This window comes from Dysidea avara, chromosome 6, assembly GCF_963678975.1.
Source record: "Dysidea avara chromosome 6, odDysAvar1.4, whole genome shotgun sequence".
In the NCBI taxonomy this organism is placed as follows: Eukaryota; Metazoa; Porifera; class Demospongiae; order Dictyoceratida; family Dysideidae; genus Dysidea; species Dysidea avara.
In genome coordinates this window covers 39,044,517-39,072,366 of record NC_089277.1, presented here as the reverse complement: position 1 = coordinate 39,072,366, position 27,850 = coordinate 39,044,517, and the positions used below count along the sequence as shown (strand labels likewise).

General features: G+C 37.8%; 3 protein-coding genes across 5 annotated transcripts in view; 1 reads left to right on the top strand and 2 right to left on the bottom strand.

Annotated features, from left to right (window-relative positions):
• The window catches only part of LOC136257878 (uncharacterized), a 53,385-nt gene that overhangs the window by 4,419 nt on the left and 21,116 nt on the right, over positions 1 to 27,850 (top strand). For both annotated transcript variants that reach the window (XM_066051196.1, XM_066051195.1), the window contains exons 2-7: positions 12,844 to 12,942; positions 13,518 to 13,619; positions 17,384 to 17,482; positions 26,904 to 27,002; positions 27,151 to 27,252; positions 27,571 to 27,669. In XM_066051196.1, coding sequence (XP_065907268.1) covers positions 12,844 to 12,942; positions 13,518 to 13,619; positions 17,384 to 17,482; positions 26,904 to 27,002; positions 27,151 to 27,252; positions 27,571 to 27,669 — 600 coding nt within the window. The remainder of the gene's footprint in view (positions 1 to 12,843; positions 12,943 to 13,517; positions 13,620 to 17,383; positions 17,483 to 26,903; positions 27,003 to 27,150; positions 27,253 to 27,570; positions 27,670 to 27,850) is intronic.
• LOC136258047 (uncharacterized) lies at positions 1,178 to 3,022 on the bottom strand. 2 transcript variants are annotated; one of them, XM_066051350.1, is made up of 5 exons: positions 2,272 to 3,022; positions 2,006 to 2,167; positions 1,767 to 1,955; positions 1,505 to 1,634; positions 1,180 to 1,449 (listed from the first exon to the last, which is right to left on the bottom strand). In XM_066051350.1, the coding sequence occupies exons 2-5, from the start codon at positions 2,027 to 2,029 to the stop codon at positions 1,289 to 1,291; spliced, it is 504 nt and encodes a 167-aa protein (XP_065907422.1). In that variant the 5' UTR covers positions 2,030 to 2,167; positions 2,272 to 3,022; the 3' UTR covers positions 1,180 to 1,288. The 2 variants fall into 2 exon arrangements, with proteins under 2 accessions (XP_065907421.1, XP_065907422.1); XM_066051349.1 differs by having other exon boundaries at positions 1,178 to 1,449; positions 1,505 to 1,955.
• On the bottom strand, positions 2,953 to 8,723 carry LOC136258383 (uncharacterized). The gene is made up of 3 exons (XM_066051691.1): positions 8,534 to 8,723; positions 3,520 to 3,900; positions 2,953 to 3,461 (listed from the first exon to the last, which is right to left on the bottom strand). The coding sequence occupies exons 2-3, from the start codon at positions 3,890 to 3,892 to the stop codon at positions 2,953 to 2,955; spliced, it is 882 nt and encodes a 293-aa protein (XP_065907763.1). The 5' UTR covers positions 3,893 to 3,900; positions 8,534 to 8,723.

Sequence of the window (27,850 nt, the reverse complement as noted above, 5' to 3'; positions counted from 1 at the left end):
GTTGCAAGTTTTAACCAGGCGGTGCGGCCACGTTCTGTATGGCTGAAGGAAATGTTGGGGCAGCTCAGCGACCTGTTAGTGAAGAAACTAGGTTGATAAGAGGTGTTCTTGGTGGTATTTTAGCGGACGATAGTCTGACACTACCCACTCAGGGAAACAAGACGTGTTTAGAAATGGCCAAAAACATGGCCAAGTGCTATAGTTCTCTACCCACTGAGGCAGCTTTGGAATTTGCCCACTGGCTTGTGGCAGCACTGAACTCCATTATCATTGCTGCTCAAAAAAGAGGCAAGCCTAACGAATTGAACCAGGAAAGGCTATGGAGGAAGTTTAACCTACTGACAATTTCTGGTGACTTCACTAAGAGGTGGCAAGATTTTTTAACAGTCAGTCACTTGGATGACCAACCTGTTTTCTATCAGCATTTTACTGATGAACTTTTTGATAATTTGCTGCAGAAAAAGTTGAGAACAGTCCTGGACTCTGACGCTACTAGTGTGGAAACTGAATATATTGACAACCCTGACCTAAGCTTTGAGGAGGAGAACGCCATCCGATACATCGGTGGATATGTAGTAAAGAAGTTGAAGGCCCACCCTGGCTGCTCTGATTTTAAGCCACTCTTAAATGAAATGATCTGTACTGATGTGTCAGATGAGAACAGTCCACCATCAGCCGCTTGGACAAATGCCATAGACAGGGGTGGCTTAGTGAAGATAACACATGAGGCATATCAGATATTTCTGGCTATTGAATGTTGTGTGTGGCGCTACTTGACCATTAAGGAAGCCTCAAAAATGGATGACAGTTACAAAAGCTATCTCACAAACATGTTAGTAAATGATGACGATGTCTTGTTCCATTGGTGCATTGCAGGATTTGAAAAAGATGAAAATGCAAGGTTCGTGGATTTTCCTTTGCATCATCCCTAATGGAGATGTACAAGCAAGAGAACAAAAAAGGCACCGGAAAGTCCAAGTCTTTGAGAACAAAGTTGTATTGTGATAAATAAGTAAACATTTGTTGAAATAAATACATTAATGAATAAGTAAGAAAAAAAAATGAGTTGGAATACTTTAATGTAAATATTTGCTGAAATACAACCAAAATTATGGGGAAAAGAGATCTACCTTACTATTGTGTTTACAATGAACGACGCCTGTGCCTCTTTGTTCAAATCATGAAGATTCACAGATTCCAAGTCATACGACTTCCTCTTGCATCCACGACAGTTTCCAGTAATCTCATCCACCCAAATTGAGTTTATCACTCGTATATTCTGTGCATTTTATAGAACTTGGGCGATGGTTGGGTTCTCATTGGCTCTACCATGTTGTCGTATCATAGAAAAGTACTTTTCTACAGAGTCCTGGCTGACTTTTTTGCTTAAAAATACACTCACTCCATCGATGCTTAGTAGAAATGGTACCAGTTCCAAAAAGGATTTCACTACAATTAGTTTTAATCACAGTATAAGCATTATAACACACACACAGACACACACCTGTGATTCTAATACCATTTTCAGTTGTAGCACTTAACAACATTCGTTGCTTCTGGTCATCATCAAAGCCTGGCCGGCCCTCAACTGAAGCTTTCCACTGGTCCAAATAGCACACAAGTTCCTTCAAAAACTTAAATAGAAAATTGTAAGCACACACCCAATAATTATTGTAGGTAAAACAGAAACAATGTATGTGACCATTAGACATACTTTTTATGGTTGCCAGAATACTGTATACAGAAACACATTCACCACCACCTACCTCCATCCGGAAATCATTCTCCTTGCGATATGGAGATAAAAAACACTTCCGTTTCTCCTTTCCCTTTGTGAAGGATGATACATTGAAGCAGTCAAAAAAGTGATCCATGTGACGTATAAATTTGATTGTCTCACGGGCTACTTCACCAAACTTGAGATCTAGTGCAACTGCCACTGACTCTGACAAAGTCTACAGTAGCACAACAATTACATACTTGCACTTGCAAACACAACATTTACCTGAACAGCTAAATCCACCCGCATCTTTGAAAAATTAGTAAGATGAAGGTGTTCATACTTGAGTTTATGAACAATGGAGACCCCTGGTGTCTCACTGACTCGTCCAGCATTAGCCTTGTACAGCTCAATGAGTAGCTGCCAGTCAATATTCTGTCCATTACGCTGCATAAAAAATAATTGCTATAAATCAGGCAAATATGTACCAGTAGAAATAAAATGAAGTGCATACATACTATTAAAGCAAAACGTTTGCAATACGTACATACCCACAATTTCCCTCTTGAAAAACAATTTCGAATAGTTTTTATTAAATGGCTTGGGTCCGATATGAAAAAGATTGAGTGGCCTTCACTGGAATAGACATTTTTGATTTTATATGCCGTCTTGTCATTGTTCTCGTCATGTAAGCTAAACAGTAGTCGGTTTTCACTTGCACCATCACAGGTGACAGTCAGTATCTGCAATCCAAGCCTAGTAAGCCTTGAAATGACTTTCCGGAGAATTGGGAATAGCTCTGCACCTGTTGTGCTTGTAGTGGGAAAATGCACTTAGGGAAACTTCAAGCTGGTAAAGAGCCCTCTGACCATAAATGCTAGAACAGATTTGGCAAGAGGTCGTCTGGAAAGTGAGCCTTTTTTATCCTGTTCTAGCTCTGTAAACAAATTATTCACTTCACCTATGTCAGAGTATCCAGTCAGGGATCCAGTGTGCTTGTCATACACCAGGGACTCTTTTACATACGTTTCATCCAGAACAATACCAACATACTTAGCCAGATGTTCAGGCTTTTGGCTGTTAACTTGCTGCAACAACTGTTCATCTAAGGACTTAGAAAAACCAGTAGTTGATGGTGAAAAGTGTCGGTAATCTTGCAGAGTTCTCTCAGTTGGCAAGTAAAACACACCAGAATTTCTTAGTGTTTTGTAACACCCACTGGAACGGTGATGTCAATACAAGCACCATCTAATAATTGCTGGGTGCCAGCGAATCTGGCGAGTTGACCCCAAAGAAGCTGCTTTTAACTGTTGGTCCCAAAATATTTTCTTGAAAGGATTAGTATTATCCTTTTTAACAGCTTCACCACATTCCTTCATCATGGACACTAAATCGTTATTCGTGTCTTGGTCAACCATAATTCCTTGGTTAGCAACCAGCTTGTTAATCCTTCCACTGAGGCGGGCAATCTGTTGGTCCTTAGTGTGAATCACAGTAGCCATGTTCTTCATCCTCTCACACTTCTCAGATGGGGTAAGGCACCGGAAGTTGGTATGACTATTAGCCTCCACAGACTGACAACTGTCCTCTTGGAGATGCCGTGTTAGCCTACCACGCAATACATTTTCACGGAATGTGCTGCACCTTGAACATAATCTTGAGTGTGACTCCAGTGGAATGTACTTCAAACAATCTACATGGCGTATCCCACCATTCCTCTCAACATAGCCGATCACTTTCCCTAAGGTCATAAAATATTATTTTAATTGGCACAACACACAGCATGGTTTATTGCTTACCTGTAGCATCTTTGAACAAACCATTATGTTTTGCAATCAGTGAAGCATATTTCTCATCAACTATTCCCTCACAGCACTTCATGCTTTCGTCATTTACAGCTCTTACTCCTTGGTTTGTCAATTTGTCCTGGGGTGCTTGCAAGACAACATCTGGCTCAGTCTGTGTACCAATTGTAACAGTGGCATTGGTGCAATCTTCCTCAGACTCTGTTTGCACTTCTTTGCTATCAACAAACCACTGGCTATCAGTCTGGGTCTCAGCATTCACCATGGTAGAGGTGGGTTGGGTCAAAGCCTTAACATCACTCGCAGTCAATTTGGTCTTCCCTTGAGACGAATGTTTCCTAACATCAAATTTCAATTTTCTCACCATAGTAACCTCTGTAAAAGACAGTGTTTACATGTTAGTAAACTAATTGCAGTCAGCTATCAAGACACACGGTAGTGTGTCGTGCGGCCCAAGAAGCCGGCGTGCCACCCGTGAGTATATTAACAGGAAGAAAGAAAACGCAATTTTCACACCTATGTAGCTCTGTGATCCCTTATCCGATTGGAACCAAATTTGCTAGAGAGGTGCCGGCCAGTAAGGGGAGTTTACACACCAAATTTGAAGAAAATCGCTCCAGCCATTTCCGAGATACGAGCGAACAAAATTTCGTTTTAATTTCTTCGTTTTTTTCTTCTTCTTGTACTTCTTCATTTCGCACATTCGCAAAATCCGCCATAAAACACGAATGCGTACTCGGATCGGGCTGAAATTTGGCACACTCAAAGGGCTCATTAAGGCGGATCTGTGTACCAACTTTGGTAGGAATCCGATGAACATTCACGGAGTTATGACCGATTATGTGCGTAAAATAAGGTCGAAGGTCTGTCACGCCTACAGGGTAAACTCCTTTGAGGAATCAGTTGTAAATTGATATGTAGATGGAGCAACCATCGTAGGAGTGCCTTTTTGTGGTTTGAAAGGAATCGGGATAAAGACCACGGAGATATGACACAAAACCCGACCTGTGTCAAAATTACGCAATCGATTTTTATGAATAAAAAACTATTAGTTTTCGTATCTACCAGGGAAATCGCTTAGAGCAATGAGCTGAAAATCAGTATGTAGCTGGAATAATCATCATAGAAAGTCCTTGCAGTAGTACAGAAGAATCGGATTACAAACCACTGAGTTATGATTCGAAAGGCAACTACGTGTAGCAAATGCGAGATCGAGATACTCTAATAGAACAGTCACCCTAATAAAGCATTCAGCTGCATTAATAATTTACTCAATTATATTACATTGCAAATTATTCTGTAGGGAATTCAGTTACAAACAAGTCACCCTGTAGTCAGATCAGCCAGAAGAAGGTACCTAATAGAGAGTTCAGCTACAAAGAAACCATCATGTAGAGAGTTCAGCTCAAACAAATTGCCCTGTAGAGAGATCAGCTAGAAGAAGTTACTTTGTAGAGAGTTCAGTTACAAAGAAACAATCATGCAAAGTGTTCAGCTACAAACAAATCACCCAGTAGAAAGTTCCGCTATGAACAGATCACACTGTAGTGAGTTCAGTTAGAAGCAAGTCATGTTGTAGAGAGATCAGCTAGAAGAAGTAACCTTGTAGAGAGTTCAGCTACAAAGAAACCACCATGTAAGAGAGTTCAGCTGCAAACAAATCACCTGTAGAGAGTTCAGCAGGAACAAGTCACCCTGTACAGAGATCAGCTAGAAACAAGTCACCCTGTAGAAAATTCAGCTACAAACAAATCACCCTGTAGAAAGATCAGGTAGAAGAAGTTACCTTGTAGAGAGTTCAGCTGCAAACAAATCCCCTGTAGAGAGTTCAGCATCACCCTGTAGAGAGATCAGCTAGAAACAAGTCACCCTGTAGAGAGTTCAGCTAGAAGAAGTCGCATTGTAGAGAGTTTAGCTACAAAGAAACTACCATGTAGAGAGTTCAGCTGCAAACAAATCACCCTGTAGAGAACTCAGCTACAAACAAATCGCCCTGTAGAAAGATCAGCTAGAAGAAGTTACCTTGTAGGGAGTTCAGCTACGAACAGATCACCCTGTAGAGAGATCAGCTGCAAACAAATCACCTGTAGAGAGTTCAGCTAGAAACAAGTCACCCTGTAGAGAGATCAGCTAGAAACAAGTCACCCTGTAGAGAGTTCAGCTAGAAGAAGTCACATTGTAGAGAGTTCAGCTACAAAGAAACTACCATGTAGAGAGTTCAGCTGCAAACAAACATCCTGTAGAGAACTCAACTACAAACAAATCGCCCTGTAGATAGATCAGCTAGAAGAAGTTACCTTGTAGGGAGTTCAGCTACAAACAAATCACCCTGTAGAGAGTTCAGCTACAATGAGATCATCATGTAGAGAGTTCAGCTGCAAACAAATCATCCTGTAGAGAGTTCAGCTATGAAAAGATCACCCTTTAGAGAGTTCAGCTAGAATAAGTCACCTTTTAGAGAGTTCAGCTACAAAGCTACCACCATGTAGAGAGTTCAGCTGCAAAAAAATCAATCACTCTGTAGAGAGTTCAGCTAGAAGAAGTCACCTTTTCAGCTGCAAATAAATCACCTTGTAGAGAATTCAGCTACAAACAAATCACCCTGTAGAAAGATCAGCAAGAAGAAGTTACCTTGTAGAGAGTTCAGCTACAAAGAAACCAGAGTTCAGCTGCAAACAAATCACCTGTAGAGAGTTCAGCTAGGAACAAGTCAACCTGTAGAGAGATCAGCTAGAAACAGGTCACCCTGTAGAGAGTTCAGCTAGAAGAAGTCACATTGTAGAGAGTTCAGTTACAGTGAAACTCCCATGTAGAGAGTTCAGCTGCAAACAAATCACCCTGTAGAGAACTCAGCTACAAACAAATATGCCCTGTAAAAAGATCAGCTAGAATAAGTTACCTTGTAGAGAGTTCAGCTACAACAAAACCATCATGTAGAGAGTTCAGCTACAAACAAATCACCTGTAGAGAGTTCAGCTAGAAACAAGTCACCCTGTAGAGAGATCAGCTAGAAAACAAGTCACCTTGTAGAGAGTTCAGCTAGAAGAAGTCACATTGTAGAGAATTCAGCTACAAAGAAACTACCACGTATACAGAGTTCAGCTGCAAACAAATCACCCCGTAGAAAGTTCAGCTATGAACAGATCACCCTGCAGAGAGATCAGCTAGAAACAAGTCACCCTGTAGAGAGTTCAGCTAGAAGAAATTACCTTGTAGAGAGTTCAGCTACAAAGAAACCACCATGTAGAGAGTTCAGCTGCAAACAAATCACCCAGTAGAAAGTTCAGCTATGAACAGATCACCCTGTTGAGAGTTCAGTTAGAAACAAGTCATCCTGTAGAGAGATCACCTAGAAGTATCACCTTGTAGAGAGTTCAGCTACAAACAAATCACCTGTAGAGAGTTCAGCTACAAACAAATCACCCTGTAGAGAGATCAGCTAGAAGAAGTCACCTTGTAGAGAGTTCAGCTATAAAGAAACCACCATGTAGAGAATTCAGCTGCAAACGAACACCCTGTAGAGAATTCAGCTACAAACAAATCGCCCTGTAGAAAGATCAGCTAGAAGAAGTTACCTTGTAGGGATTTCAGCTACAAACAAATCACCCTGTAGAGAGTTCAGCTACAAAGAAATCATCATGTAGAGAGTTCAGCTGCAAACAAATCATCCTGTAGAGAGTTCAGCTATGAAAAGATCACCCTGTAGAGAGTTCAGCTAGAAGAAGTCACTTATTAGAGAGTTTAGCTACAAAGCAACCACCATGTAGAGAGTTCAGCTGCAAACACATCACCCTGTAGAGAATTCAGCTACAAACAAATCGCCCTGTAGAGAGACCAGCTAGAAACAAGTCACCCTGTAGACAGATCAGCTAGAAGAAGTTACCTTGTAGAGAGTTCATCAGCTGCAAACAAATCACCCTGTAGAGAATTCAACTACAAACAGATAACCCTGCAGAGAGTTCAGTTAGAGTCAAGTCACCCTGTAGAGAGAATCCTGTAAAGAGTTCATCTACATACAAGCAGATCACCCTGTAGAGAGTTCAGCTACATTTCAAGTCACCCAGTAGAGAAATCAGCTGCAAATTATCCTGTGGGGATTAATTGACATGTAATAAATCTATGCTCTCTTTTTACATTATGAACTCTTGATATATGCATTATATATATAATTTGTACATTTACTGATAAAATCAGAATGAGTTAAAGTATTTATAAAATCTGCTTCATCTTTTTCTTTTTCCTGTGGTAAAGAAAAGTATATAGGTTAAAAAGCCCCAAAGCTGGCCATAGGCCGGCTTTGGGGTATACAAATACAAAAAGAAGTGAAATCTAATCAAAAACAGCCAAGCTGTAAAAAAAGTCAAGTGGCACCAAATTCACCTAAATTGTCGTTATTAAAATTTTTACCATTAACCTACCATCACAGCCATTTCTTGGCCGCCACCTTGGATTTCACATCTTTTTTCACCATAGCCTTTTCAAGGGCCGCACTCCTTTTTTTACAGCTTGGCTGTTTTTGATTAGATTGTACTTACAGCATGCATTAACATTATCACACAAAACATCCATAAATTAGCATGAACGAATGCTATATGCAACTTTCAAGCCTTAATACTAGGCTAACACAACATCCTTGACTGATAACAATGAATTATTCCATTACCCCAACTAGTACCCTTAAATAAAATAGCAAGAATTACTTCCTATCTGTTAATCTGAGTGCAAGATAGGTACACAGAGAAAGGACATTTTCAACACAAGAATTGAGTTGCATTGCAAACATCACATGACCTGGGAAAGCTAAACAGTGTTATTCCAGTGGTGAAAGTCTATAAGGCCTCGTATCTCCGGCATGAACTTCTCAGATGGTCGTGGTAGGGAGATACAGGGAAATATTTTAATTGTTAGCTTGTCCCTGTACGTGAATCGCTCATGTACAAGCGTAGATTTCATTCAAAAAGCGTTTAGTTACACTATATATACTATATATTACGTGGTACAAACTCACAAGTAACACTATCGGTCATCTGACAGCCCTTTCGCCCAACAATCTCTCTGAGAAAGAGCACGCGGTCACACAGCCTTTTGGTGGGCATTCGCATATGTACGGATATGTCACGGATACTGTCATCGTCACTTGTGGATGTGTTAATAGTCAGTGGGTGCGGATCGTCTAGGATTAAAGTACAGTGTTAACCTGGCGTTTCTAATCCCGGGTAAGGCTATAGTATCTATGGTCCATCAAGCCCGGGTTTAAAATATTAAAAGTAAGTAATACTGAAAGAAAAAAAAAGAACCCAGTCACAATGAAGTAGTATTTCGTAACTAGAAAAACTCAGCCTGCCCTTTGGCATAGGTATTACGCTGTGCCTAGAGTCACGGCACCGTGACTGGACATTTTACTGCTAAACTAGAGTCACGGCGCATTCACCCAGAATTCACACACTAGTTGTATGAAGGTAAGTTTTTGTTGAGTTTGAGGCGAGCTAGGGTTGGCACGAGTCTAGTATTCCCCAAGTATTCGGCTTTAGGGCACGCGTTTAGTAGAATGCCCCGAGCATTCAACTTTAGGGGATGCGTCTTGTACTTTATAGTTAGGTTAGAGTCAGGGTTCAGGTTTGGTTTCTGCTTTACTGGTGTTATTTATATAGGCTTCTTCGTGAATGACATATATAAGGTACGAACTATGGGAGTAGCATAGCTGGAACCATAGTGACACAGTGGTAGAGCACTGGGCTAGAGTATGGGAGGTCTCGGGTTCAAGCCTCGCTTTGGCCAATTTTTTTTCGTTATCTTAGGTTTTATGTCTAAGTTTTTTTATTCACGTGATTGCCGTGACTCTAGGCACAGCCTAGATATTATTATTAGGAAATGGTCGAAAGTTTTTTTCCTATGGATAACTAACACAAATTAACCTTTTGCTTTGTCGGTTCTTCATTCTACTAATTGCTGATCGTACCACCACCCGTAGTGGTATTTCACCTAAAGTGGTAGGGTTGGCAATGAAAAAATCAACCTCTATAGTTTCTCCTCCAACTCTGGATGATCAATCCTACTCAGGTCTACATCAAAACTTTAGGGTAATGATATGGTAATTCCCCTTGCTATTTCTGTAACACGCATTTTAATTTTCCGTGATTTTTCAGGTTATTAAATAAAAATGGGCAGCAGCATCAGCAATGCTTTATAGCGTGCTTCAATGTTTCCATGAATGGTGCATTACGTGGTGGTCATCATACTATCGAAAATGGATGCGTAGTGTTGGGGATATAGAGGCTGCGAGTTTCTAAATCATAGCGTGATTGAGAGCATCAGCTTGTGTTGGCACATGAACACTATAAAGCTCCACTTAATCAGGTCCTAAAAGGTGCCTGGGAGTTTGTAAACCAGCCTTGGACTTCGTTACGTGAGTTTCAGTGGATTGGTTTTTTATTGCAGACCAGCCAAGCTCTGTTTTAGCAAAAATTAAAGTACAGCGAATCACCTTTTAAGCAAGTGTCTCTTGTAGAGCACCTCACCCAATAACCCCAAAAAAGCACTGGACAACATTCTAGATGTTCTTGTCCATTTTCATAAGTACGAGCCAAAATCAGTCAAAATTTACAACACAGCTAATCCCAAACAGAAGACATTTGGTCTCTACCAAATCCATCATTTAAAACTAGACCATTGTTAGGCTCCATCCTCTGAGTTACAAGTTAATCCACAGGGGTTGATTTTTTCATTGCCAACCCTAAAAGTGGCTAGAAGAAATTTATAACTTTCTGTTTGTTTATGGACGAATAATGATTTTATAAGGAATTGGGCTTTGCAAGGTGGTGGTGATGAATTTTCCCTGTAGTTATTCTTTCTTTGTTGTTCTCCTTTCCCCGTAGTTGTAGTTTACTCGTTGTGATTATATAGTTTGTTATATAGATTCTAATTGTAGCATTTGTTGTCATGTGAAAAAAATTAACTGACACTGCGACAGACATCCATCTACCCAAGTATCAAGCACACTCAGCCTTTAGCTGCACACATGGTGCTTTTCCTATCTTACGCCATAATGATGTAAGGGTTCTGACTGCCAAATTGTTATCCAAAGTGTGTCATGATGTGTGAATTGAGCCCCATTTGTAACCGCTCTCTGGGGAGATCTTGTGTCATCGTTTTACTGTGGGGGAGGATGATGCTAGAGTGGATATCCGAGCTGCAGAATTTTGGCGACAGGGGTGTAGCTAGCCAGAAGGTGATGGAGGGGCAGTCAAGCCCCCACGAAATACTCAAAATCAGTCATGATTGCAAAAAAGGTTAATGATCCAATGGTGGGCTAGCCAACATACGGTGTTGTATTATTACAGCTTACATAACTAGCTACATAATTTCAGTACTTATTGCTAATCACATATCAATGGAGGTATATTCGTCGAGCATCATCACACATGCCACAACTGTACTCCAACAAATTCATCCACAATCCAGTAGAGCTGTATTGTTATTTTTAGTGTAAGTACAAGTAGCCACAGTCTGTGCTGCAGTCCTAGCACACTGCAGAGAGGATGACGTGTTCACTCACTTCAGCCGAGAAATCCCACGTATTGCATGAAATCCCTGTTCAACACCTGTCTTGCTAGCAGAGCTTGTAATTATAACCTTGTAACTGATCTGCTTGACTGACTGACAAAGTAAAAAAATTAGACTGGCATACCATCGCACTGCCATACGAAGAAAATAAACTTAGTACATTTAACACTTTATCATCTTGTAAGCAGTAGGTTCGTAGCGTCATCTGGTCTCCTTTGTCACTTGTGAGTTCACTTCGGGCGGGTCACTCTTTAGGTTCAAAAATGCTCCATCACGTGAGTAATCCAGGCTAAATATAGAAGTGTGTCTCTAATATTTTTGTTCAGTGGCTTCATGAACGAGTTGAATGTTGTGTGCTCATTTACTAGCACCCCCTGGTGATTCTGTATAGTAGCACACATATTTATAGTCATTTGCGTGTCAGTTTAATACTGGTAAGTTTGTGACGGAGATAAAAAACAACAAACAACACTTAGTGATAGGGGGACAAATGCCCCCCCTTAGCTACACCTCTGTTTGGCGATGCTCACATCATAAACCATTTTCGGTGTGATGTACATGTCTTTAACAGCTTTGCAGCGACCAACCATTCTTCCACCCTTGCTGCTACTTTTTGTCGACATGAAGGTGAAAAGCATTGTGCCTATGAAGAATGCATGCAGTATGTCAAATTGAGCATGGCAGTTTTACCCCACTTGTTTTCTCCAGTTCTGGTGGTATGGGTACAGCTGCTACCATGATGTATAAGCACCTGACTGATTTGTTGGGTGTTAAATGGAATTCTCCATGTTCTTAGGTGATGGGCTGGCTCCTCAGTTGTTTGGGGTTTTCCCTGTGAGATGCTTAAGTGGCTAACGTTCAACTTCTCGGTCTTCTGCAATCCTCCCTGCTATCAATCTTGCTGTTGCCAAGGGGAGGCTTGCTCTGCCCTTTACCCTAGGCTTATAGGCTCTGTTTGGGTCTTTTTCTGTAGTGTTTAGGCAAAATAACTTTATAGTTTACTTTTTTAGAGACATGGAGGTGGAAGGGAGTGCTATTAGGGTCAGAAAAAGCACACTAGTTGTATGGTAGGGTTGGTATGCCCCGAGTATTCGACTTTAGAATAGTTGCCCAAGTATTCAACTTTAGGACACACGACAAGTATATTTTAGCATTACGGTGGGGACGAGCTCAGCTTTGCCTTTGGTTTCTTCTTCACCTTTAGGTTGCAGTTCTTCTTACTGTATACAGCTTACTTCTTTAGTCACATTGATAAGATAGAAAAGTAAGGAATTGTGGAGCTAGCTAGCAGTGGTTGACTGGTGAGTACACAGAACCATCACACCGATGGTCCAGGGTTCAAGCCCCGGATGCTGTACCTTTTTTTCATTTTAGTAACCTTTTTTCTCCAAGTTTTACTGTCAGTTCAATAGCTGGTACATTATTGAACCAACTTGGTTCAGCAACCACTACCTTATTGTTATTATTATTACTAGGACCGTTTCACATACAACCAAGTACATACACCAATGCGATAAATCCCTGTTTGATGCTATGCACTACAAGGTGTTTGAAGGTACGATCAATTTATGATCCCAAATTAAGTCAATATAGAACAATAGTGACAGATATAACATGATAGTACAATCGTAACTAGAGGCCACCAGTGTATAGCTGATTAAGGGAACTTTGTAACATTACTGATGAGTTAGATATTGTTTGATCAGACAGTAAAGCAAGCTGAGGCATAATCTAGATTGATTTATATTCTTGTAGTTTACTGTTTATGGACTATTAAATGCTGTCAGTGTTGGTCAACTAGATGATGTCAAGGAACACATTCGAAATGATGTTAATGTCAGTGGAAGGGCTGGGGTGCGTTTGTAACTAGTTAATACACATAAGTTTGTGGCCTGGTGTGACAAATCATTGAAATTGTTTTGCTGAGTTTTATGCATCAAGTTTTAGTAACTTTTGTTGTGGAAATTGCATCATTGCATTACAGGTTATACACTTTGTAATATTTCAGCTACTTAAGTATAATTATTTTAAAGCTTTGTAATACAACAGTTTTACTTTTTAACAGTATCTGAATTCGTATATTAGAACCTGTGAGTGAGTAGAGTTTATTGTTCTACATATTATGTGTCCTGATCTGACAATGCCAGTCTTAATTAAAACCTTTCTGATTGTTAAAAGATGGTATGTAACTTCTATGATTTTAGCAAATGTACTTGTAACAGCATAAAGTTGATAAAGCTTACACTACTATGTATATATTCAGAAGACTACATGTGTTAAAGTTTAAATCATACTCAATGGAATGGCTATAAGACTGGTATTCTCAGACTCTGTGTTACAGTTCTCTTGTGTGTTTTGTTTTGCACTTATTAATAATTACATCATCAACAACACCATTGATATTTCCAATTGGTTTTATCATTCATTAGCCCTTTATAAATACTTCACTGCATGTTGCAGTAGACATGAATCACTTGGAAGTGATGCAGTTTCTACTATCAAGTGGAGCGAATGTCAACAAACGAAACATAGTAAGAGTATACATGGTTTTTAAAGTGCTATATATCACTATTTGTATTTTTTAAAGCTTACTGGACAATACAATCAGTTTGTATATGCATACGTACTTCTCTATTCATGTTTGTTGAAACAGTGAAAAGTACCATGTTTGTTGAAACAGTGAAAAGTACCATGTTTGTTGAAACAGTGAAAAGTACCATGTTTGTTGAAACAGTGAAAAGTACAACACATAATTATGTAGCTACCTATTCAGGAATCAATCTATTTTGCTTTTGTGTTCTTTTCCCCAACATAAAAAAAGTTTTTTTGGTTATTAACATCAGTGTTGTGCTCAGCATACTACAAAGCTATAACTTATGGTTTCATGAGCGGTGACTGTTCTATTAGATATGTCAATCTTGAGACAGCAAGAACCTACGATACATTTAATTGTGTGTGGCTGTTCTATAATGGTATCTTGAAGTATGGTGGTACTGTATTAATAATCATGGAGGTTTACACTTTCTCACAAAAACACCAGAATACCTTCATTGCACCTTTGCATTATTGGTGACTCAGAGGTATAACCAAATAGCCTTCAATACAACCTGAAACATTTCCAGTAGGTTGCTATGGATTCTTTTTTATTTAGTGAAATTTTCTACTGACCATTTTACTGACTGACTGATTTACTGACCAATTGACCGACGCCTTCAGATAAGCATAACCCAATAATGGTTAAAGCTAGCATAAATCTCCAATTATTGGCATGAAGCACAGGAGCTTTTTGGCATGCCGCACTGCATACAATGCACACATCATAAACTTACCTTTGTTATGTCCCATTTCTCTTCACTGACAGCTCAAGGTCAATTCATAGTCAATTCATAGCAGCTTTGCATAATGGCTTCCCTACGTTTCTATAACAGGAATCTTACGCATGGATTGATTGCAGAGGTGCTTCATGTAGAGCTCTTCATTTGTAATGCTGTGCAATGGGCTGAACATATGTAGTTGATAATAAAATGTAATGGCTATTTCACTATTTCTGTAAACGATAATAATTGGGGTTTGTGTTCAAGCAAAAAACAGTAAGTCTGTTGTCATTCCTTCTTTCTTGTAAGGAGTTAAGTCGCTGGTTCATCAGTCATGATAATGTTACAAAAAAGTAGACAAACAGTAGTACAATGAAAAATTGTGACTGAATTTGACAAAACCCGGCTTCGACACACGAAGCTTCGTTAGGAGATATGGTGATTTTAAGTAATCATTGTGTAGTAACTTCCCAGTGCCTACAGCTGTGCAAACAAAATTTGCACAAATTATTCATCTATTTACTAGCTATCACTGTGTGGGTGTATATGTTTCTGATACCCAAAATATGCCCTGTTTTGGGCAGCTTTTTTTGAGCGGGTAATAATATCACAGGTAGTAGTAGTAGGGGTGGTGGGTGGGCTTAATATAGGAGTATAAAATGGAGTAAGAAGACAAATGGAATCCAGAGGGCCCTCCATGGCCCTCCATGTCCCTCAAATCACTCTAAACTGATTGAGAACACTATTGGCGAGCTCTCTGTGAAGTCCCAGCTCACTACACACCATTATATACAACAAAGCCATAGCCATTTAATGGTGCTAATCTACCACTCGTGGCTTTGACAGAGTCGGAAGAAATCTGTTGCAGAAACCAGACCTGCCAGTCCTGAAGGAAATACAGAGTGGAATATGATAGTGTATTAGACCAGCAATCCATTTCTGGTAAAAACGTAAGTTTGATTTTGTGTGTGTGTGTGGAAGCTGGGTTATATGAAATCCAGTCACAATTAGACTTTGATTGAGGATCATAGAAATATAAGTTAGTGAAACTAGATAAGTCAGTAAGTGTTCAACTTCACAAAAGCTGCATGTTTTATGCCAACATTTTGCTCATACATCACTGCAGCCATTCTTGGCCACCACCTTTGATTATACCTAGGCTTTGAAGGCTAAACCCTTTTTTTGCAGCTTGTAAATTGTAGCAAAATATTTTGCAAGTATAATTTTATTGAGACAGTAGGTACATGTATTCACACTAAAGATGTGCTAAATGCATGGGCTTGCAGTAGCAACACCAGACTATCTTAGGTTGGCATTATAAATAATTATGAGATAGGACAGAGTAGCTATAGATTCAGTGTGTTACATTGAATCCTTAAAAAGTGGAATAAAGGTGTATGACTTTATAAAGATTGAGATGCTCTAATAGAGCAGTCAAAATTAACAAGAGTCAAAATTGGAATACAATTTTAAAGTGGGTATTAAAGAATAATATAAATGCAAGACTAACTTAAACTGTAAAGAGTCTAGATTTTTTAATTTAATTGATGGATTAATATGTACTTGGGTCACTACAATACTTGACCTGCTGACCAGCCATAACTTAGCATTTTAACGGAACCAAGCATGTATTGAAAATAGTTTCTAATAACCATGAAATCATAATTAATTGAATTTTGAAACATTTTAATATTTAAAATCTGTCAGTGGCATCATGGGTCTGCACCTTCAGACTCCTGCACTTATGTGTAACTCACTATGTAGGCCTGCATCAAATATGCCAGTATATAATAGGCTGGAGTGCTATGCTGGCGTAATGCTAGCATATTAGGTGGATATTTTAAACTATGGAACTTAATCCCATGAAAATATATCATACTCCCTAATAGATCAGTCAATGGAAACAGCAAATAGCAATAGGTTGCTTAGATTGATACTCTCTAATAGAACAATCACTTTGTAATGAAATACTCTAATAAAGCATTCACTGATTGAAATGCTCTGAAATGTTGCTGACCTAGGAGCATATTGCAAGCATGATGGGAACACTGAAGAGCAAAATTGGTGAACATTTTGGGAAATTCCTGAAAGCATTTTGGGTGAACTTTTGAGCATATTTGACTCAGACCTAACACTATCATATCTGGAAACTACCTTGAAAATTCCTGGTACGCCCATGGTTGCTGAAATCAAAAATGCAGTAAAAGAGCACTTTCTTAAATCTATGTAATTATTAGTTTTTACTGTTGTGTTATGCTATAATTATAATTCCTTTGTAAAATAATCTATAAGAAGCTTTCTACCACTGTGAGGGCCAAACATTATTAAAACTAGTGTAGCAATTTTTACTATTCAAATAGTTGGGAACAAAATGACTGATTATTTAATTATTCTTTATGCATGAGTACCGAATCATAATACCTTTGTTGGGAAGAAAGATAAAGCCTCTTTGTTGGGAAGAAAGATAAAGCCTGAGAGCTATTTTTATCTCTTCTAAAATGGAATTTTTCAGTATGAATATGTCACAATCTCAAGCTACTAGGTTGGCTTTATTCATCTTCACAGCTTACTACAGTGCTAAACAATATTTGAATAGCATGTTAATGAATCAAATAGTTGACCAAATAGTTGAATATCCTAATAATCATTTTGGCACTATAAAACCTATGAAGTTTTGTTTTAGTGATACTTAGCCTGTAAAATGAAGATGGTTTTTAACAAAGGCATTCAATACATATATTTAAATGATCAGTTGTTGCAGTTATAAAGTTGGTGAGGCTCTCATCAAAATAGTCAGTTCAATATAATAAGTGCACTACTGTATTTGGAACACTGGCACACTAGCTATACTTTTCCATTACTGACTGTGTGCAATATAGAGTATTCACTGTATGCCTAATGGATTCTGTATATTATGCATATGTACTTGTTTGCGTGTGACCTGCTGCAAGATTGAATGATGAGGATTCTTTACATTACAGAATGATGATACTCCTTTACACTTAGCAGTACAGCATGGAAATGTGCAGGCAGTGGAATTGTTACTGTGTACAGAAGCTGATATAAATGCTAGGAATAAGGTATATTGTACATGTACAACTTTTCAAGGAATGTATGTTTCACAGATTAATAAATTTCAGTTTTATTTCTCATTTTTCACTGAGGTTACTAGTAGAAAGCATATACTAACCCTAATAATTATTAACTTTTGAGGATGAAGGTTTTGCAAACAGTCAGGCAACTGCGAAATCCACAAAAGTTACTGTATGTCCCTTGAAAATTTGTATGTATATGGTAGTTCTATGTTTTGTTGACTGTGTCACCATCTTTTTTATAATAATGTGTAACTGATGCATTCCAATCTGACATAGTGAATACAAATTACAGTCCTTTGTAATCAGAAAACCAATCCAAATCACACATCAGACAAAATCAAACTAACACCACCAGTGGCTAGCTACACTGTATACCATAAGCCTCAGCATTGCTCAAACTGGTTTTTTAGTCTGGGTGTAATGGTATGTTGATTTCTGATCTTGTTAATGACCTGGCTTGACAAGAATCAGTGGTCACAAGAGGATTGTCTGTAGCAGCTGGGCAAACATCTTTGTGTAAATTCTGCAGTGTGTACATTAGAACTAAAGTAGCCAGTATGGCCCTGTAGCTTCATGCCTGGGTTTCAGCAAGACAGTGCAAGTAGCATCTCTGCAGTCAATCCAGCCACACTACAGAAATAATAGCACTGAAGCAATGAAATGTTACCACAAATTAACACCTATGCGATGTAGTTAAAGAAAAGAATTGGGACAAAATGGACAAAGGTAAGTCCTTGACGCATGCAATGTAGTTGCTGCGGTTGACAAAATGGCATGTCTTGTGCCAAACAGTGAAGAAACCTAACTATACTCAAATAATGGTTGGCTGGAGACATCATATAGTCCATCAGTCAGTCGGTTGGTCAGTTGGTCGGTCGGTCAGTCAGTTTGCAGATAATTTAGCAATCATACAGTTGATAGTACTGTATAGTAGGGAGCATAAAGGTTTGGCCTCTTGTGGCCAACAATATCACCAAGAGTTAATAGAGGCCCTGTATTGTGTTAGACCACTATTATTAACTCTTGATATCACCTGTTTCACAATACCTTCATGGCACCTTGACAATATTGGTTAAGTAAAATCAAGCCCATAATTGCCTTCAGTATGACCTGAAACACTTCCATGGAATAGGTTGCTAAAATGCAACAAGATATAAACTTCCAAAGCTTTTAACTTGCCCGCCCACACAATTTTTTATATGCGACTATTATGTTCTACAGACATTTTCATGCTTTAATATATTAATAATCCCTTGCTCATCATTATATATTTTCATACTTTACTCCTTTATACATGTTTGCCTGTATCAGAACACACTTTTATACATAGCGGTTTTAAAATGCACAATCTGAGTTTAAAATGTCATAAATTTAAAACCAAGAAAACAGTAAAGTCCCCTCCTACAAATGTTACTCTGGTTTATGTTCTTCCAGAAAATAATGAGTACAAGTAAAAATTTCTGAGAGCAGATATATTTACAAAACCCTATGAAAATCACTAAAAAGGTTGCAACCTTTTAAAGCAAAAATTTTTAAAAGTTTGGACCTATGAAATGTTTGTGGTATTCTTAAAAGTAATGAAAAACTAGATACAAACAAGTAAAAATCATAAATATACAAATTTCAGCATAATTGTGGTTGTTGCTATGGTAAACATTGTTTAAAATTGGTCAAGATGATTTAGTGTAACCATGTAAGAAAACAGAATTGAGATTATCTAGGTGACTAAATTTTGTGATATACAAAATTTAGCGATTTTGGTTTTTTTGCTAAACTTTAATTTAGACCTACAAAAGTTATGATTAATTCATTACATCAATTGTGACCGGGCCTGCGAAAACAGGGCATGTGGGCACAAACTATACCCTGTCATACAACGGGTCATATCTCAGTATTGAAACAGAATATCTGCATTCTGTAACTTGCATCATAAATCCAGTTCAATGTTTACCAAGAGCTGAAAATTGCATTGCAATAGCATAATGCTATACAAGTTATGAGTAGTAACCCCACCGCAGGTTCCTATTGGAATTAGCCAAGACAAAGCCAGATTGTTTAACAAGTTCTTTAATTCTGTATAATGTGACCAGATCTGCAAAAACCTGACACAATCTTGCAAGCCTAAATTAAATTTTACAGTATAAAGCATTGAATACAATGGATGAAATACTTGCGTATTATTGAAAAAAGTCTGTAAATTTTTTGAATGCTTCTTTCTGGTTTGAATAAGTAGGCAAAAATTATGTGTTCACATGCCCTATTTTTGTAGGCCAAGTGACAATTCATAAAAAACCATTAAAATTAATTTTGTATGTACTATTTTTGCCAATATACGAAGTTGCTAAATTTAGTTTATCGCTAAATTTAGTCACCTTAAACATGAAAGTTCATATTTATTGCACTATACAAAAATAAATATTAGTTAGAATGGATCGACAAGGTTTCTATGCTATTTAAAGACCTAAGGATGACGTGGGCGAGGATACCCACAAACATAATTACTGAGGCCGCAAGCTGAGGTAATTAATTGTGAGTGAAGGAGGGGACTAACAATAAAACCCTGGATATCATTGTATTCGCCTGCTCAGAGAAGTTGGAAAATCTTTGTTTTGTTGCAGTAGACTCAAGGATACAGAAGTTACGAGCATTTGTTTACGTCACATTGAAGCGATCGTGCATGATCGTACGCAATCGATTTTTCTTCACAAATTACGCTTTTGTATACAGTGAAGAAGGGTGAGTACAGGAAAAACCTACCCAGTAATTGATTCCCCAAATACGATGGTGAAAATTGTAGCTCTGTACCTCAATTCGTTGGTAAGTTACAACTATTTTTGTAGGCACCTGTAATTTATTTTCGCTATACTTGCTGTACAAATCGATATTTCTGTTGTTGCTACTTTGTAGTGTAACTCCTAAAGCTATTGTCATACGAGGCTGAAACTTTGCCAGAGGGTACACTTGGCTAAGTAGATTATAAATATTCAATAAACAGGAATTTGAAAAATGGGCGATTGTGTCAGATTTTTGCTGATCTGGTCACATATAACAATAAAGATGCTGCTACACAGTTTGAAGAATCCACCACCACTACCACCAATTGCACTCCCAGTGCATTGTTAAATGATATTATGATCACAACTACAGATGTTCATGATGTTTTGGTTTCTTTGGACCAAAACAAACCAATGGGACCTGATGGCATCAGTCCTAAGATATTGAAGTATTGTTCTGTCAACCAATTAGTTATCTTTTTCAGCTAGTCATCACAAAAGACTAGTTACCATCTGAATGGAGTGTTATTCCAATTTTCAAGTCTGGGGACCATGCTGCTATACCCAATTACCATCCTATATCTCTACTATGTATTGTTTCAGAATATTGGAAAAAATCATCTTTAACACATCAATCAAGTTTCTATCTAACTCATTTTACAGCAGCTTTTGTTATTTATCAATGAAGTGTTAGAAGCCAAACAATCGAACAAGATATCTGATCTTATCTATTTGGACTTTAATAAGAAAGTGTTTGACTCTGGTACTCATCTTAAGCTATTACATAAAATAAGATCTTATGGCATTGCTGGAACAGTGTTTAATGGTTTGTAGCATATTTATCTCACAGCCATCATTATGTCTGCATCAACAACAGCTGTTCTGAGCTCCTCCCAGGGGTTCTGCAGGGCAGTATCTTGGGTCCATTATTCTTTGTTCTTTTCATTAATGATCTACTAAATTGCCTTCAGTTTTCCATTCCTTAAGTAGTTTAGACACAGTTGAAACTGACTTCCTTCTAAAAGATATAGACAATCTCTTCCACTGGAGTGTTTCATCTGACTTGTATTTTAGCTTTAGCAAGTTTGCACATTTACAATTCTGGTTAAAAAACAACATTAAGTTCACCTACAACAATGCCGTAGCTGCTGTTGAAAGTATCAAAGATTTAGGAATAATAATATCATGGGACTTCACTTGGGATAAACATTATAAGATGAGCCTGTAAGATGCTTGGATTAATACATAGAAGTTTTTCAAGCATCAGGGCAATCATGATCAGAAGAAAGCTATACATGTCACTGATACATTCTCAAGTATTATATTGTTCACAAGTGTGGAGACCTTTCTTAATCAAACATATCAATTTGTTAGAAAGAATACAGAGACAAGCCACTAAATGAATTTCGAATGACTATCATGTGCTATGCAGGTCTCGTCTGATGAGTCTACAGCTGTTACCATTAATGTATGTTTATGAAATAAATGACATTATCTTCTTCATAAAATCTTATCAACATGTTTTAACATTGCTGAGTACGTATGCTCAATTCAGTACCTCTAACACAAGATTTGGTTTATCTCAAAAAATGATCCACCACAAATGTTCATCTAATATCACACAGAATTTTTACGTTCACTCCCTGCCACTAGCCTAAACCTGAGACTGGGGTGGGGGGGGGGGGGGGCTAGTACACCCTGTAGTATATAAACCAAATTTTCTTTTGTGTTTGAATCACATATTTTACATTTTGTGCTCTATGTTGTTGTGATTGTTGTGTAGCAAAATTCCAGTGAAGGGAACAATTGAAGCGGGATTTCAGGGGAGTGTGGGAGCATATTTACCTAGTTGAAACATAATTGTGGCAAGATTAAATCTGGAAGCAATTTGAGATAAGCGACTGAGATCTGGAACTAGGACGCTTTATTGTTTTATACGATTTTATAAGATTTTAAGGCAATTTTTAAAATGAAGCAATATAAATAGTGGACTGTGAAAATGACCATAACTATAAGTTGCAATATTAGTGACCATATGTGGAAAATTTTTGAAAATGGCAATCTCAAGGCTGGATCTTGAGGTACTTTTAGTCAAATTCCTATAAACAAGCACATGTATGAAGTTTTTGACTTTATTCTCTTCTGTGGTGCAGCTTGCATGCTATTTAGTCTGACTTTTACAACTAGCCAAATCACCATTTACAACTAGCCTAATGTTATTTACAACTAGCTTTTTGGCCACAACTTCTGTAACCCCCTTTTTAGCCCCTGCGGCCTACCACGTCTATGGGACTCTTTGCCAAGAATAGATTTATCGCTACCTATTTGCATTATCAAGCATAAACTCTATAACTACATGTGGAAACACTTTATCCAAAATTTTGATGATACTATGTGCATTCTTTTCATTACAACTGCCCTTGTTGCCACAGCGTTGATGACACCCTTGCACAGAGAACTTACCTTTGTATTTGTATTTCCCCTTTCCTTTAGTTTGAGTCCCTGGTAGCACTTGCCAGTGGCTCTTACCGTATTGTAAAAAACTTTGGAGGTAAAAAACTTTGACGAATTTGGCGAATAGCGTTCAATTCGCCAAAGTTTTTTTAGCCAATTATTTTACGAGCACATTGAGTAACTAGAACTTGAGATGAAGGCTAGTTCGTACCACCACGCAATAAAGATTGAGCTGACTTATGAGATCATTCCTAGGAATTTGTCCCACTGTTCAGTGTAAGCACTCATTGGGATAGAATTTCCAGCCGGCTTCCCGGCCGTTCGCACGTCAGCTAGTTCATCGTCTCGCGATGGATTTGGCCAATGGTTTGATATACGTGATAACCTCTGCTACTGGAGTTCACTGGAAAAGTAAATACGGTCGCTCTCTGAATCGAAGGAGATAGCCGCGAAGCACGCGCCTTTGCTACCACGTTGCTAGATCGGTAGCTACAAAAGTACTGCTACAACAACAATGCTAGCTACCTATACACTTACTACACTACTTAACTGATGAGTTGACACCTTGTTGTTTAATATCCTTACATACCGTAGAGTAAAATTTTTGGCGGTAATAACTTTGGCGAGTATTATTTCAATCGCCAAAGTTTTTTCCGACAATTTTTTCAACAGAAGGGTTTCGTCACACTTTTTTACCGCCAAAGTTTTTTACTATACGGTAGTATCTTTATTTGTACTGTTATTAATAATGGTAACCTTAGACATCAAATGAACTATTACGTAAAAGTTTCTAAAAAGTAATCTATTTAGCAGAATGTTCTACTGACTGGTTGCCTGATCAACTGATTCCTTCAGACAAGCTTATTCTCAATGATGGCTAAGGCTACGGGCTTGATATTTCATTGTTCAATGTCACTTCAGCCCGACGGGTGCCTTTTGGCATACCATTGTATTTCAATGCATGCTTTATAGACTTATCTGTGCCCTTTGTGTCCCATTTATTTCACTTACATCACAAGGTGTCGGTTTGTGGTAGCAATGCATGTTGGCTTCCCTGGGTTTGTAATGAGAACTATTAGAGTTTTCTATTGTGACTGGATTGAATCGATTGATTGCAGAGGTCCTTCTCAAAGTATTCTTCATTTGTAATTCTGTGTAACAGATTGAACATAGCTAATAATGAAGTGTATTGGCCACTTCACTATTTCAGAAATTGATAACTGGAGCACACATTCAGACATAAACAATAAGCCTGGCTCTATTCTTTCTTCTAATGCAGTATGCATAGGTTCACTAGTCATAATGTTAAAAAGGTAAACAAATAAGTGCAAAGAAAAATTTGGAATTTTAAGTTCGGTTAGGGATCCACGAAGTAAAAGTGGTTCTTCATTATCACACATAACAGTAATTTGGCCTTAGTTCTACATCTTTGACTGACCTTTCCCCATCACCAGTGACTTTTGCTTTCGTTAATGGATGAGCCTATTTTGCTTTTTTCTCCACCAGCAATTCTTTTTTCTTACCTATTTTTGCACAAAATGTTGCTCAAAATTTCTCTATTTTGCTGATTATCAATAAAAATTAATTGCAGTATCTCAAGTGTAGATTCAAGCATGACTGTGTGACTGCTCTATTAAAATATTTCGTACATAATGACTGCTCTGTTAGAGTATCTTGATCTTAAGTCGCCATTCCTATGAGCACATATTGTCTGAATATTATGCATGACTGTTCTATTAGCGTATCTCAATCTTTTCCATACAAAATGTGCTAATTTGCCATTCCTTGGTGTCCATTTTTCCAGCTTTTTGTTTTTTCAATGTATTTTCCAAAAAATTTTCCAGTAAAATTAGCGCATCCCTACTTTCTTGGTGAACACATTGCGCTGACTTATAATTTGCTGGAACTGAGTCTGATTGGTATTCTGTATTATAACCGAATTTTGGAAAATCACTCATATTGCCATGCATGAAGTAAATAGAATTTTAATGCTTAAGGTGATGCTGTTTAGTGCATGCAGGATCCAGTTTCAAAAAATTTCTTGTAATTCAATGATTGAGGATTGATTAAAATCATTATCAAGTGTATTTACATCAAGAAGCTTATTGCTTAATTGTTAAATATTTTACACATCAAATGTGCACATAAGGGTGATTTTCAAAAATTCAGTCACATATAATGTCAAAATCAGCAGAAACAACTGATGCACAATTACCAAATGATAGCGCTTGCAGTAACAAGACTTGCATTGTCATGTATTAAGAGAATCAAAGTTTCCTTACTTGATATATCAGGAAGTGACTTTATTGAGAGACTACTAATCCGTCAATTGATATTTCATTACTAATGGCAACTAATCTAAACCCACAATTGATCTGTTGATTATTTCGATGTAGATGCAGGTGCTTATTTGTCAAGTTTGATCACCTGGACGTATCGCTAGTAAAATAATACTAAGCAATAGTAAGCTGCAAGCTTTGATTTAAGTAAGTGTTCGATATCAAGTTATTGTGGTTTAGACCCTGATTCTGTTCCATTCTATAGTTTAGACCCCCCATATTTTTTTGATGAATGTAATATCGGCAGGGGCAGTGGATCAGGATAAAGAGTGAGTGGGCCAGGGTCAGCTGTACGGTGAAGACCAAAAAAAAAAGAAGGTAACTACCTGCTGACAATAGTTTCCCACTACCAACTGTATCTCCTTATTTATAACTACACACACGTAGCGAAGTAGCTTGCTACACTGCTTCTCTGAATACTGTGACTGTTCTATTAGAGTATCTCGACCTTTTCTTTCAAACATTGTCCCATTAAAGTGCCCCCCCCCCCCCCCCCCCATCCCCCATCTCCACCGCCTATGAATATTGGCATGAATGGAAAGCATAACAAGGCTGGTGACAACTATAATAGCATAGCAGATCAGGTGGGAGATTACATCCGGGAGCATTTCAGGCAGAAAAGAAATAGAAGTACATATTTTAAGGCTTTTAAGCTCTACTCAATGTCACAGCAATGACTGTTTCATTTTTGATGGCTTTACTGATTATTAGAGTATGTCAAATGGAAAATCTGCTAAGGCTGATACCATAGTGATCATAGTGCTTAAACTGGCTGCATAGTGAGTATACAATGTATAGCTACTGTATGTTGTGAAATTACAAAGAACAGAACTCATAATGAAACACCCAGCAAGAGCTACAGTAAAGCATTTTTATTATGTTTAACTTGAACTGTATAATCATAAAATTATGTTCATGGTAGAGTAACAAGCTAACAATGCTTAGATTTTTTAATAGCCAAATAAAGATATATATATATATCTGCATTAAGTTTACATAAAATTTTTCATTGCAATTAATAGTAGTATGAGCTTATTGAACATTCCTTTGTTTCAGTCTGGAATTATTCCATTGCCCAAATCAGCTCCAAACTATTTGAACACACGTGGCTCAGTGGTTTTCGAAGTTGGCAGTTGATACCGTATAGTAAAAAACTTTGGTGAAAACCCGCTATTGCAAAATTGGCAAAACAAAAAATTGGCAAATGGGGGATGTAGCTACACCACGTACTGTATACATGCAAGTGTGAGTGATTAAACAACTCACCAATTAAGGAGCATGGCAGCCATTTTGATTGCGAGACTTTATCCCTCATGGCAAGGGATGATGACTCGCGATGGAAACGGCTGCCATACCCCTTAATTGGCAAGTCTAATCACTTGCACATAATGATGTTGTATTCAAGTGGTAGCTAGCTATCGTAGAACTGGGAAAGTTGCTTGTGTTTCTAAATGCCAAGCTAAATGCATTTCTTTGCTGTGACCAACACTATGTTTAGTTACGTGAATCCAACTTACTACAGTTTAGCAATCTATAGAGTGGTGTACATGTGTCATGCTAGTTGATTGCCTGCATAATATATATATAGTACTGTGATTAACTCTAAATTATATTGTGACTGGTTTACAGGTATTTAGTAATCATGAGCTTGCAAAAAGTTAACAAACAAGTGTAAGAATAAATAGGAATTTTAAATTAGAGTAGGGACAGTGTATAGTACTGCAATAAGAAGTACTGTAACAAGCTGGATCGGAGTAGTACCCATTGTCCAAATAAAGCAATAAGGAATAAATATCCCTACTGTGTTACATGAGCTTATTGAAGATTCCTTTGTTTCAGTCTGGGATTACTCCATTGCACAGAGCAGCTGAAAAAGGTGATATCCAGTTAGTGGAGCTGTTGGTATCACGAGGAGCCGATGTGGACAGTACAGATAATGTAAGATTCTATGTCACACCATCATGTAACATACCCATCTCTTTGTTGCTCTGTTTGGTAGCTATGCATTGAGTATATAGTATGTGTTGCAGGCTACAGTGTATGTATGTTCAAAACGTTATGTGCAATGTGATTATAATTATTGTAGTGGGGAAATACTCCACTTCATAAAGGAACAGAAAATGGTCATGCACAAGTGGTGGAGTTTTTATTATCAAAGGTGGCAAATGTGGATAGCAAAGATAACATTGTAAGTTTTTATACATAATGATACTGAGAATTTATTCTACTGTCCTTAATTGTCTAATCCTGGAATTAAAAAGTATTTCAATTCTTACCTAAGGAGTTGCACTTCATTACAGAGCACTGTCAAGTGATTAAATAGCTCTAGGTCTTCTTATATGTTCTTTGATCTGTAACTACTATACTTAGCTAATAGCAGGATGATTCAAATTTACTTTTTAATGTCACAAACAAACATCTTCTACACAACACATACATGTATTTTCTATCTATTGTGATGTAATCCAGCAATTGATGCTGAAGTTAGTGCCATGATTTCTTACAGTGGAGCAATACATCACTACATAGAGCAGCATGGTCTGGTCTGATACAAATGGTGGATTTATTTGTTACAAAAGGATCTTGTCTCAGCAGTAGAAATGATGTAAGTTATGATAGATTAAGGGACTTGGAATCGTTTACTGTATTTCATAATACTACCATCGATACAGTTTCACTTTTATTAGATACTTCATTTTTTGAACGCAATGGTTAAAAAAAGATGCGTAGTATAGCTAGATAAACTGTATCAGGATCACATCTGCTAGAATTTATCTACATGCTCA

What these genes read in the sequence shown, in the direction of transcription:
- LOC136258047 (XM_066051349.1), bottom strand. Translation starts at nt 2,029, where the DNA reads ATGCGGGTGGATTTAGCTGTTCAG. An exon ending in GGGTGGATTTAGCTGTTCAG is followed by an intron (nt 1,956 to 2,005) that starts GTAAATGTTGTG and finishes GTGCTACTGTAG; the next exon opens with ACTTTGTCAGAGTCAGTGGC. An exon ending in AAATGGTATTAGAATCACAG is followed by an intron (nt 1,450 to 1,504) that starts GTGTGTGTCTGT and finishes AACTAATTGTAG; the next exon opens with TGAAATCCTTTTTGGAACTG.
- LOC136258383 (XM_066051691.1), bottom strand. Translation starts at nt 3,892, where the DNA reads ATGGTGAGAAAATTGAAATTTGATGTTAGGAAACATTCGTCTCAAGGG. An exon ending in TTTGTTCAAAGATGCTACAG is followed by an intron (nt 3,462 to 3,519) that starts GTAAGCAATAAA and finishes TTATGACCTTAG; the next exon opens with GGAAAGTGATCGGCTATGTT.